This window comes from Lolium rigidum, chromosome 5 (assembly GCF_022539505.1).
Source record: "Lolium rigidum isolate FL_2022 chromosome 5, APGP_CSIRO_Lrig_0.1, whole genome shotgun sequence".
In the NCBI taxonomy this organism is placed as follows: Eukaryota; Viridiplantae; Streptophyta; class Magnoliopsida; order Poales; family Poaceae; genus Lolium; species Lolium rigidum.
The window spans coordinates 244372393-244385521 of NC_061512.1; the positions used below are offsets into that span (position 1 = coordinate 244372393).

Genomic DNA, 13129 nt, shown 5'->3' on the forward strand with positions numbered 1-13129 from the left:
GGCTTTGATTTCGTCCAATTCGAGAATATTTCGTTACTAGGATTTCCGAAACCAAAAACAGCGAGAAAACGGCAAGCGGCACTTCGGCATCTTGTTAATAGGTTAGTTCCGAGAAAATGCACGAATATGACATAAAGTGTGCATAAAACATGTAGGTATCATCAATAATATGGCATAGAACATAAGAAATTATCGATACGTCGGAGACGTATCAAGCATCCCCAAGCTTAGTTACTGCTCGTCCCGAGCGGGTAAAACGATAACAAGAGATAATTTACTGAAGTGATATGCCATCATAACCTTGATCATACTATTTGTAAACATATGTAGTGGATGCAGTGATCAAAACAATGGTGATGACATGAGTAAACAAGTGAATCATAAAGCAAAGACTTTTCATGAATAGTACTTCAAGACAAGTATTAATAAGTCTTGCATAAGAGTTAACTCATAAAGCAATAAATCAAAGTAAAGGTATTGAAGAAACACAAAGGAAGATTAAGTTTCAGCGGTTGCTTTCAACTTGTAACATGTATATCTCATGGATAATAGTCAACATAGAGTGATATAACAAGTACAATATGCAAGTATGTAAGAATCAATGCACGGTTCACACAAGTGTTTGCTTCTTGAGATGGAGAGAGATAGGTGAACTGACTCAACATAAAAGTAAAGAGAATGGTCCTTCAAAGAGGAAAGCATCGATTGCTATATTTGTGCTAGAGCTTTTATTTTGAAAACATGAAACAATTTTGTCAACGGTAGTAATAAAGCATATGAGTTATGAAAGTTATATCTTACAAGTTGCAAGTCTCATGCATAGTATACTAATAGTGCCCGCACCTTGTCCTAATTAACTTGGACTACCGGATCTTTGCAATGCACATGTTTTGACCAAGTGTCACAATGGGGTACCTCCATGCCGCTTGTACAAAGGTCTAAGGAGAAAGCTCGCATTTTGGATTTCTCGCTTTTGATTATTCTCAACTTAGACATCCATACCGGGACAACATGGACAACGAGATAATGGACTCCTCTTTTATGCATAAGCATGTGGCAACAATTATTATTCTCATATGAGATTGAGGATATGTGTCCAAACTGAAACTTCCACCATGAATCATGGCTTTAGTTAGCGGCCCAAAGTTCTTCTCTAACAACATGCATGCTCCAACCATGAAGGTGGTAGATCTCTCTTGCTTCGGACAAGACGGACATGCATAGCAACTCACATGATATCCAACAAGGAATAGTTGATGGCGTCCCCGAAACATGGTTACCGCTCAACAAGCAACTTAATAAGAGATAAAGTGCATAAGTACATATTCAATACTACAATAGTTTTTAAGCTATTTGTCCCATGAGCTATATATTGCAAAGGTGAATGATGGAATTTTAAAGGTAGCACTCAAGCAATTTACTTTGGAATGGCGGATAAATACCATGTAGTAGGTAGGTATGGTGGACACAAATGGCATAGTGGTTGGCTCAAGTATTTTGGATGCATGAGAAGTATTCCCTCTCGATACAAGGTTTAGGCTAGCAAGGTTATTTGAAACAAACACAAGGATGAACGGTACAGCAAAACTCACATAAAAGACATATGGTAAACATTATAAGACTCCATACCGTCTTCCTTGTTGTTCAAAACTCAATACTAGATGTTATCTAGACTCTAGAGAAACCAAATATGCAAACCAAATTAGCAAGCTCTAAGTATTTCTTCATTAATGGGTGCAAAGTATATGATGCAAGAGCTTAAACATGAGCACAACAATTGCCAAGTATCAAATTATCCAAGACATTTTAGAGTTACTACATGTAGCATTTTCCAATTCCAACCATATAACAATTTAACGAAGGAGAAACTTCGCCATGAATACTATGAGTAGAACCTAAGGACATATTTGTCCATATGCAACAGCGGAGCGTGTCTCTCTCCCATAAAGTGAATGCTAGGATCCATTTTATTCAAACAAAACAAAAAACAAAAACAAACCGACGCTCCAAGCAAAGTACATAAGATGTGGCCGAATAAAAATATAGTTTCGGGGAGGAACCTGATAATGTTGTCGATGAAGAAGGGGATGCCTTGGGCATCCCCAAGCTTAGACGCTTGAGTCTTCTTAATATATGCAGGGGTGAACCACCGGGGCATCCCCAAGCTTAGAGCTTTCACTCTCCTTAATCATATTGCATCATACTCCTCTCTTGATCCTTGAAAACTTCCTCCACACCAAACTCGAAACAACTCATTAGAGGGTTAGTGCATAATAAAAATTCAAATGTTCAGAGGTGACACAATCATTCTTAACACTTCTGGACATTGCATAAAGCTACTTGGACATTAGTGGATCAAAGAAATTCATCCAACATAGCAAAAGAGGCAATGCGAAATAAAAGACAGAATCTGTCAAAACAGAACGAGTCCGTAAAGATGGATTTTATTAGGCCACCAGACTTGCTCAAACGAAAATGCTCAAATTGAATGAAAGTTGCGTACATATCTGAGGATCACTCACGTAAATTGGCATAATTTTCTGAGTTACCTACGGAGAATTAGACCCAGATTCGTGACAGCAAAGAAATCTGTTTCTGCGCAGTAATCCAAATCTAGTACTTACTTTTCTATCAAAGACTTTACTTGGCACAACAAAACATAAAACTAAGATAAGGAGAGGTTGCTACAGTAGTAGACAACTTCCAAGACACAAATATAAAACAAAGTACTGTAGGTAAAAACATGGGTTGTCTCCCATAAGCGCTTTTCTTTAACGCCTTTCAGCTAGGCGCAGAAAGTGTATCTCAAGTATTATCGAAGGGTGGTGCACCTACAGCGGGGTTTGGAGTTTTCTCAACCATGCAAAGTATATTGGATACATAAGTTTCAGCGTCTCCCTTTTCATTAGTCTTGGGCTTGCTACTCTCATCAAACAAATTTTCGGGAACAAGCCAAGCATAGTTATGTTCTAGTGCATCATTCATAGCTAGGAGTTTACATGGTATTGGTGCTTTGATCTCCCCACCATCATTAATATTATTAGTGTATCTTATTCTATCCATGTCCATCTTTTCAAGGAGACTAACAAAATTAGTATGAGAACCAAGCATATTAAATTTAGCAAAGACCTTTCTAGCTTCTCTTGCTAGACCACCAAATTCTCTAAGAAGGGTTTCTAAAACAAAATCTTTCTTTTCCCCCTCTTCCATATCACCAAGTGTAAGAAACATGTGTTGGATTATAGGATTGAGATTAACAAATTTAGTTTCCAACGGGCGAACTAAAGCAGACAGCAGCAATTTCATAAGTGGGAGCAAGGTCTACCAAGTGTCTATCTTCAAAATCTTCAATGGTACTAACATGGGTGAAAAATTCTTCTATATTGTTCCTCCCAATTATAGACCCTTGTCCTATCGGTATGTTCTTTGCGGTAAAATCAAAAGGAAACATGATGAAATAAGTAAAGTAAATGCAAGTAACTAATTTTTTTGTGTTTTTGATATAGCAAACAAGACAATAAATAAAGTAAAGCTAGCAACTAATTTTTTTGTGTTTTGATATAAGTGCAGCAAACAAAGTAGTAAATAAAATAAAGCAAGACAAAAACAAAGTAAAGAGATTGAGAAGTGGAGACTCCCCTTGCAGCGTGTCTTGATCTCCCCGACAACGGCACCGAGAAAAGAGCTTGATGGCGTGTATTTCACACGTTCGTTGGGCAACCCCAACGAGGAAGGTATGATGCGCACGGCGGCAAGTTTTCCCTCAGAAAGAAACCAAGGTTTATCGAACCGGGAGGAGCCAAGAAGCACGTTGAAGGTTGATGGCGGCGGGATGTAGTGCGGCGCAACACCGGAGATTCCGGCGCCAACGTGGAACCTGCACAACACAACCAAAGTACTTTGCCCCAACGAAACGGTGAGGTTGTCAATCTCACCAGGCTTGCTGTAACAAAGGATTAACCGTATTGTGTGGAAGATGATTGTTTGCGAGAGAAAATAGTAAAAACAAGTATTGCGAGCAGATTTGTATTTCGGTATTAAAGAATGGACCGGGGTCCACGAGTTCACTAGAGGTGTCTCTCCCATAAGATAAAAGCATGTTGGGTGAACAAATTACGGTCGGGCAATTGACAAATAGAGAGGGCATAACAATGCACATACATGACATGATAAGTATAGTGAGATTTAATTGGGCATTACGACAAAGTACATAGACCGCCATCCAAGCTGCATCTATGCCTAAAAAGTCCACCTTCGGGTTATCATCCGAACCCCCTCCGGTATTAAGTTGCTAACAACGGACAATTGCATTAAGTATGGTGCGTAATGTAATCAACAACTACATCCTCGGACATAGCGCCAATGTTTTATCCCTAGTGGCAACGAGCACAACACAACCTTAGAACTTTACGTCACTTGTCCCGGTGTCAATGCGGGCATGAACCCACTATCGAGCATAAGTACTCCCTCTTGGAGTTAAAAGTAAAAACTTGGCCGAGCCTCTACTAGAAACGGAGAGCATGCAAGATCATAAACAACACATGTATAATAACTTGATAATTAACATGACATAGTATTCTCTATCCATCGGATCCCGACAAACACAACATATAGAATTACATATAGATGATCTTGATCATGTTAGGCAGCTCACAAGATCTAACAATGAAGCACAATGAGGAGAAGACAACCATCTAGCTACTGCTATGGACCCATAGTCCGGGGGTAGACTACTCACTCATCACTCCGGAGGCGACCATGGCGGTGTAGAGTCCTCCGGGAGATGATTCCCTCTCTCCGGCGAGGGTGCGGAGGCGATCTCCTGGATCCCCGAGATGGGATCGGCGGTGACGGCGTCTCGGTAAGGTTTTCCGTATCGTGGCTCTCGGTGCGGGGGTTTCGTCACGGAGGCTTTAAGTAGGCGGAAGGGCAAGTCAAGAGGCGGCACGGGGGCCCACACCATAGGCCGGCGCGGCCGGGGGTGGGGCCGCGCCGCCCTAGGGTTTGGCCACCCCGTGGCCCCTCTTCGTCTCGTCTTCGGACTTCGGAAGCTTCGTGGAAAAATAGGCCCCTGGGCTTTGATTTCGTCCAATTCCGAGAATATTTCGTTACTAGGATTTCGAAACCAAAAACGACAGAAAACAGCAACTAGCACTTCGGCATCTTGTTAATAGGTTAGTTCCAGAAAATGCACGAATATGACATAAAGTGTGCATAAAACATGTAGGTATCATCAATAATATGGCATAGAACATAAGAAATTATCGATACGTCGGAGACGTATCACCCCCAAACCACAAGGCGGCGCGACCGGGGCATGGGCCGCGCCGCCCTAGGGTGTGGGCCCACCCCGGGTCCTCCCGGCTCCTCCTTCGGCTTCCTTCGTCATCTTGAAAAATAGGATTTTTGGTATAATTTCCTTCCACAGCTTGATCTTCCGAAATATTGCGTTACGACGGTGCTTTTTCCAAGCAGAATCCGGCTCCGGTGCTTGATCCTCCAATAATGATGAAACATGCAAAATAGATGAAATAACATAAGTATTGTGTCCCAATATGAAATATATCAATGAATAACGAGCAAATTATGATATAAAATAGTGATGCAAATTGGACGTATCAATAACTCTGAAGGTGGACTTTTTAGGCATAGATGCATGCTTCGGATAGCGGTCTATGTACTTTGACGTAATGCCCAATTAAATCTCACTATATTTATCATGACATGTATGTGCATTGTTATGCTCTCTCTATTTGTCAATTGCCCGACTGTAATTTGTTCACCCAACATGCTTTTATCTTATGGGAGAGACACCTCTAGTGAACTGTGGACTCCGGTCCTATTCTTTACATCGCATACAATCTCATCGCAATACTTGTTTTACTCGTTTTACGCAAACAATCATCTTCCACACAATAAGGTTAATCCTTTGTTACAGCAAGCCGGTGAGATTGACAACCTCACCTGTTTCGTTGGGGAAAAGTACTTTGGTTGTGTTGTGCGGGTTCCACGTTGGCGCCGGAATCTCCGGTGTTGCGCCGCACTACATCCCGCCGCCATCAACCTTCAACGTGCTTCTTGACTCCTACTGGTTCGATTAAACCTTGGTTTCTTACTGAGGGAAACTTGCCGCTGTGCGCATCACACCTTCCTCTTGGGGTTCCCAACGGACGTGTCAACTACACGCAACACCAGCGCACTCTAAGGGCAAGGCCCTGCAATCTGAGGTCCTTGACCCCCAGACCCCCAAACCTCTTTGGCTTACAAATGCTCCTCCAAGCAACCAAACATTGACCACCACCGTACTTCATCCTTGCCCGCCCAAAAGAACGCCCTCATCCATTTGCTTATCTCCTCCAACATCCAAACCGGAGCCTCCGCAACCACCATTTGGTGCACCGCTCTAGCCGCCACTACTGAATTAATCAGAACAAGCCTTCCCTCTCTCCTCACCAGCCCCCTCTGCCAGGCTGGTACACTCTTGGTGATCTGATCTAGCATCGGCTGCCACTCTGCCTTGGTGAGAGGTCGGAGTGCAAGCTGGAGCCCCAAGTATCGTATCGGGAAGGCTGCCAGCTCGCACCCCAGGATCCTAGCCGTCCTCTCCTCCTCCTCTCTAGCGCCATGAATCAGAGTGGCGGTAGTTTTTCGAAAGTTCACATGCAGACCTGAAGCTTCTCCAAACAGGCTCAGGATGTGTTTCACAGCCCACAACTCCCTGCACTCCGGCCTGAGGAAGAGGACCACATCATCCGCGTATACGGAGATTCTCTGTATGGGAGAGATGGAGGCCATGTCCCCAAATAAGCCTTCCTCCACGGCCGTAGTGACCATCGCGGTCAAGGCCTCCATGGCCGCCACAAAAAGCATGGGTGATGTGGGGTCGCCCTGTCTCAAGCCCCTAGCATGATATATGCGGTCGCCTGGCATTCCATTTACCATCACTCTTGTGTTGGCCGTATAGAGTAACATCGCCACCCACTTCAAGTACCTCTCTCCAAAACCCATTCTCCTCAGCACCTCAAAGAGGAAACTCCAAGAGATGGAATCAAAAGCTCGTGTGCTTGAAGAGTTTAAAAATACTTTGCACAGCAAATTTGCATGAAGTTTGAGTAACCAAATTCATGTGCTTGAACCTGCCGCAATTCATGTTGTTCTGATCATTACAAGTGAATTTAGGATCTAGTGTGAGAAGAACTACTCCGTGTGCGCCAAACTAATTGAAGTAATACTAAATTTTAATAAGTCAAACATCTTTTATTTTGAACAGTGCCAGACCCAACAACTATCCAGCCCACCTAACATCGATTCGCGTAAACCGCGTCGATCAGCTCGTGTCTACTTTCTTGAAGGTGCGCTTCCTATGTCCATCTAGACCATCTGATGCAGCGGGCCAGCGGTGCTCGCTAGACGCCCCCACAAAATAAATCCAAGTTAAACTTTGAAGTTTGTCGAAAAGTGTATTTGATACATGAGCACCAGTGCTCTGATTTTTAAAAATTATATTTTTTGAATTTAAAAAAATGAAATTAAATACCCACACACATATAAATTTTTTGAAGATACGGTAGAAATTTTAGAGAAAAATATATTATATTTTAAGGTATACAAAAAAAATAAATTTCTGACAAATATATACATCTATACGTAGCCACAAATTTGTTTTTTTTCCTGTAGCTCAAAATACAATGCAATTTCCACCGAAAATTTGCATAAATATTCAAAATATGTGTATGTATTCATGGAATAAATATGATAATATTTTAGAACGCAGAAATACCATTTTTAAATATTTTTTAAAAAATTGAGAGCAAAATTTGCTTCTGAAGTTTGTGTACTACCGTGCCAGAAATGTTGCCTATCTATGCGAGGGACTCAGCTTCAGTGACTTAGTGAAACTAAGTCTCAGTAACTTAGCCTCCCTCTCTATCCTTTGATCTAGATTAGACGTACAGGATTATATCGGATTTGAGAACTATTCATTTACAAACTATTGAGTCAAATGGAATGAAACTTTCACATAACTTCTCATCGACACATTTCTAATTTACTTGAATTTTTTCTATTTTTTCTGAGCAATTTCCATTTTTAGTTTAAATTCTAGATAATCCTGTACGTTCGATCTAGATCAAAGGATGGAGAGGGAGGCTAAGTCACTGAGACTTAGCCACTAAGTCACTAAAGCTGAGTCCTGTGAGAGACGCCACGACCAGGAGCGACGACCCCAATCTTCGGACAAGTGTGCTTTCTGGGATGAGGATGTGGCAAGTTAAGAAGGACTTCGTGATATCCGCCCACCTACCGCGCACGCGACCCGTATAACTAACTAGACCTCGAACGGTCGACTCCAACCCTCGCCGTCGCCGCCGCCGCCGCCGCCGCTAGCGATCCCCTCCCTCCTTCCGCCGCTAGCGCAGAGAGACCACAGAGCCACACCCCATCTGCCTTCCTCCCGGTCCTCCCCCTGTCTCGCGAGACCAGGCATCGCCGCGAAAGCCGCTCGTCCTCACCAGCAGCGGCTCTGCTCCCGTGCTGCCGATCTACCACGACCCTGCGACCACCTTCCGACGCCGCGTGCCCCAGCCGCTCCTCCCCCCACAAGCCGCGCCGGGATTGAGCGCCTCAGGGCTGGCGACGGCGACCCGTGTCCGGATGAACCACTCGCCGATCTGATGCTGTAAGATCTACTTTCCCCCTTTGCTTATTTCTTTATTTATGTGAATTGTTTGGTATGTATATGAAATATTGATCCTGTTGTGTTATTGGTTTTGCAGAGAGTGGTATCCTGTCTTGCTATTGGTTTTGCACACAGATTTAATTAATTGTACATCTCTTGATGATTTTGCACACACATTTCCCAAAAATAATTTAAATTGTTCAGTTTAAATGTCAAAACCCTGAATTAGCAAATTTCTGTATCATCTTAATTAGGCACTCCCTCGGTTCAGGTTGGCAGTTTGGCACGATGGTTCCTCCGCGTTCAAAGAAGCAAAAAACGGCCGCCGATGCAGACGCGGACGCCGCCGCTGACTTCGCTTCCGTACCGCGAGACGTCCTCGTCATGATCCTGCTCCGCTTCCCAGCGAGCGACGTCCGCCGCTTCCGTCGCGTCTGCAGGGACTGGCGCGATGCCATCTCCGATCCGGTGTTCATCGCCGAGCACATGCTCCACGGCCCGCGCGCCCCCACCCACACCGTCGTCTTCTACCCGGGACGAGTCAAAGGCGCTGCTGGCCAAGAGCCGCTCAACGGCGGCGGGTTCCTCTTCGACGAGCAGTGGAGGCTCACGGCCAGGTTCGCTGTCGACGGGTCGGTGGACATGATCGGCACGTGCAAGGGCCTGCTCTGCTTCCGCGACAAACTCCAAGGCGAAGGCGTCATCTGTGTCGTTGAACCCTTCGCCGAACCCTTCGCCGGCAACTCCATCGTCCTGCCGCTGCCGCCTCGGGGAGACCCAGCGACGTGCAGCGCTCGCGCCTACTGCTTCGGCTTCGACGCTGCTACTACGAGGCGATTCAAGATCGTACACGTCGACTTCGACGCCGCTGCCAACACCGTGACCGACATCCAAGACCAAGAGCTGCAGGTGTTCACGGTCGGAGTGGACACGCACTGGAGGACCGTGTCCATCCCCTGCGCGGTGCACGGCCTGTCCTACGACTTCCCGGCGTGCGGCGACGGAGCCGTGTACTGGCACAGCAAGGCGGCGGCAGACGGGGCCATCATGAACGTGCGCTTCGATCTGGTCACCGAGAACATCACATCGGTCCGGGGCCAGGTCGATGCCCGGAGGCCGGAGGGGCCAATATCTTGTCGCCCCGCGCACTGGTTGCCGCGGCAATGCGTCATGGGGATCAAGTGGTTCGGAGAGTGGGAAGACGGCTGCTGGCCGTGCAATGTCACCGCCGTGCCGCACGCCGTGTACGGGCCGCGCCTCCCAGGCCCGCACACCCTGCAGCGGGGGCGCCTGCTGCTGCAGGAGGAGGATGGAGCTCTGCGCGCCCAAGAGATTAAAGGGAGCAGCATGACTGATCTCTACGTGTGGTTCAACTTCGAACCGAAGCAACTGATTGAGATAGGCACCAAGGAAGAGGATCCTGCCGAGAGAAACCAGTTTGTCCCAGTTCGGGGTCAGCACTGGCCGAGCAAGTTTGAGGTCGGACGACTCCCGCACGAACAGTGCGATCTAAGCACGTTTGCATATATCCCAACGGTGTCACCTACTCCCTTTGAAATGTACCTAGGCACACCTCTTCAAGATCTGTGCAAACTCTAATGCACCAAACTACACGGTCCAACAAATATCCCGTGGATCCATCCGATACAACTATTGTGAGAGGTACTATCTGGGGTTTTCATTTCAGAACTAGCGTGTGTAATTTAGCACTTAGTAATGATATTTTGGGAGTATGTGATGGTAAATATCACAGATATAGAAGTTTGATTGATGTAGCCAACACACAGAATCCTGTGTGCACATTTTCGAGCAAGATGCCCCGATGATTGATGCTAATATTCGTTTGTGTTTCAATAAATTATTATCTAGCTGATATGCGCATATTACTGCAACGAAACGTTTTGTTTAATATAAGCTACATTCTCCATTCAATCTTGCGGATGTGCCATGTTTTCAGGCAGGAATGTCGCTTCAGAGAAGCTACTAAATACATAGAATCATGTTTTCCATGGAATATTTTAGAGGTATTAGCACCCACGATAAACTAACTTGCACAAAAGGAGCAAACTAGCAGCGCGGGCTGGGCGACGAATGGCACGGCGGCTGCTGGGCGATGAGCAGCATCGATGGGCAGTGAGCGGGGCGGAGGCCGCTGGGCGACGAGCGGCATGGCGGCCGCTGGGCGACGAGCGGAGCAGGAGGCTGCTGGGCATGCAATTGACGGCACATGCAGCTGGGAAGAAGATCTTGTTGCAGAGAAAATTCAGTTAAATTATGGTGGAGATGCTCTTTTTAGAAGAGAGTGGCAGAATTCTGTTGTGTTTGTACCAAAGTTGAGAGATGAACAAGGACAAGAATACGAGTCTGCCATTTGTATCAATGTAATTGTATTGTGTTTGTACCAATGTACTACATCTTCTAGATAAATGTGTCTTTCAGTTATGTGAATGAATATTGCAAGTAAAACCAAGCATCAATATGGGTAAATAGTGCAACAGATGCTATGTAACCAAGAAGCCCAGGATGTACGTGGTACTGCAATGACCAAATAAGCAAAAACCGGAGATGTAAGATTCCAGAGACCATATTGCTAATTACTTTGGGACCAAATATATAATTCCAGAACATATTCTTGCTTCTCTTACACAGACATTCCAAGTTCCAGAAAATAGGATCCATAGTGCGGTACAATAAAACATCCAAGTTCATAGATGAACTAACACTTGCAGGCTAACAAAGTAGAAGTTTAAGATTACAAATATTTCCATAAACACAAGCTTTGACATTATTGATTAATGTGGTGCATTTTGCGAAATCTGCACCTCATCAAAGGGCGCATATTCATTTTAGGTCAGTCAATGAATCCCTTCTTGCTCTCTGTTCTGCATTCTCATCACCAAATAGCAGATGGTGAGCACTGCCTGGTCCTGTACTGTATTGCGCCCTCTCCTCCGTCTCTGCATTAGTAGAAGAAGTAGCTCCCCTTCCATCGCCTCTTCCATTTACTTTTCCTCTACTTATGCCTCTAGCACTAGTTTCTGAATGTTCACCTTTTTTTTTTTCTTGCCTTTCCCTCTTGCTCCTACTCCTCTCCCTCTTTGATACCCTGCATTAACTCTGCCTCTTCCTCTTCCCCTTATGGCACCTCTTGCTTGTGCAGTGGTTACTCTCCCTCCTGCAACCGGCATAGCTTCTCTCTCAACTACAACAAAAGCACTTTCTTCGAGCGAGTGGTTCAATGCGAGCTCCTCTACGGTTGAGTTGTCACAGCACATGTGCTGTAGCTATTAAAATCGGCCCTTCGTTCTAATCGTACGGGTATGACTATCCGAAGCGTTTTCCTGAAAAAAATTCTCGATGGCTCTCTTTCCTCCCCTCGAACTGCGCTGGTAATATGGAAACAAACTGCATATTAATTAATGCTCCCGTGGAGGGAAAATCTCCTAAGCCTAAAGAATTGGCGCCAAACAGGACGCACGGATCAGAGTTTTTAGAACGGCAAAGAGCGATCTGCTCGACCTCCATTGCTCCGCCTCGCTTGTCCCGCTCGTCCAAGGTATACGCCCATGATCTCCCTTTTGGACTCGATCTCCTAGCATCCCCCTCTCATTCTTCTTCCGCTCATCCAAGGTGTATGCTGTTCCGCAAAAGATGCAAATGATCTCCTATTTAGACTCCTCCTAGCAACGAAAAAGACGATATCAATCTTAATGTAAGTGCCGTTTAAGTTCATTATTCACACGGATGCAATAGAATTCTTGTACTGAATTCTCTCTGTCACCGATAGAATCGCGAAAGAAAGGAAAAAGTAGGTTCCAATGGCTACTGATACTAACGCCATGGAAAAGGATCAGAACAGGTGCAGTTAGTTTTGTTCATTTTTCAATCTCTATCATCCTTTTGCGTAGTGCAAGCAGACAAATAAATTATGTTAGATCTGTTTTTCACAGGACAAATAAGGTGCCTACTTGGATGCCTCAAATTGGCATGAAGTTTAATTCTACAATTGAGGCTTGGAACTTCTGGAACTTTTATGGAGGTCATATTGGATTTGATGTAAGGGTAAACTATGAAAACAAGAGCAAAATTAATGGAGTAGTCACTTCGGCGAGATACGTTTGTTCCAATGAGGGTTATCGTGCAAAAGACAAGAGAGACCATAATACAAGGCGTCCCCGTGCAGAAACAAGAACCGGCTGTAAAGTTCGGATGGGAATCACTATAGACCGAGAAGTAGGAAATTATGAAGTACATGAGCTGGATGTTGAACACAATCATGTCCTGCAGTTGCCCGAAACATGCCACTTGATGCCATCACAGCGGAAGATTTCAGCTTTGCAAGCTTTTGAGATTGAAACTGCGGATGATTCAGGAATTGAGCCAAAAAGAGCCCATGAGTTGGCAAGTCGGCAGGTTGGTGGGACAATAAACCTTGGATACATACGTCGTGAT

The 13129-nt window shown here is 44.9% G+C and overlaps 1 protein-coding gene across 2 annotated transcripts; it reads left to right on the forward strand.

Moving 5' to 3' along the window:
* Nucleotides 1–8372: 8372 nt before the first annotated feature.
* On the forward strand, nucleotides 8373–10791 carry LOC124654819. Of its 2 annotated transcripts, none has more exons than XM_047193802.1 (2): nucleotides 8373–8677; nucleotides 8775–10791. In XM_047193802.1, exon 2 carries the CDS (start codon nucleotides 8966–8968, stop codon nucleotides 10274–10276), a length of 1311 nt encoding a protein of 436 aa, XP_047049758.1. In that variant the 5' UTR covers nucleotides 8373–8677; nucleotides 8775–8965; the 3' UTR covers nucleotides 10277–10791. The 2 variants fall into 2 exon arrangements, with proteins under 2 accessions (XP_047049758.1, XP_047049757.1); XM_047193801.1 differs by having other exon boundaries at nucleotides 8932–10791.
* Nucleotides 10792–13129: the final 2338 nt, after the last annotated feature.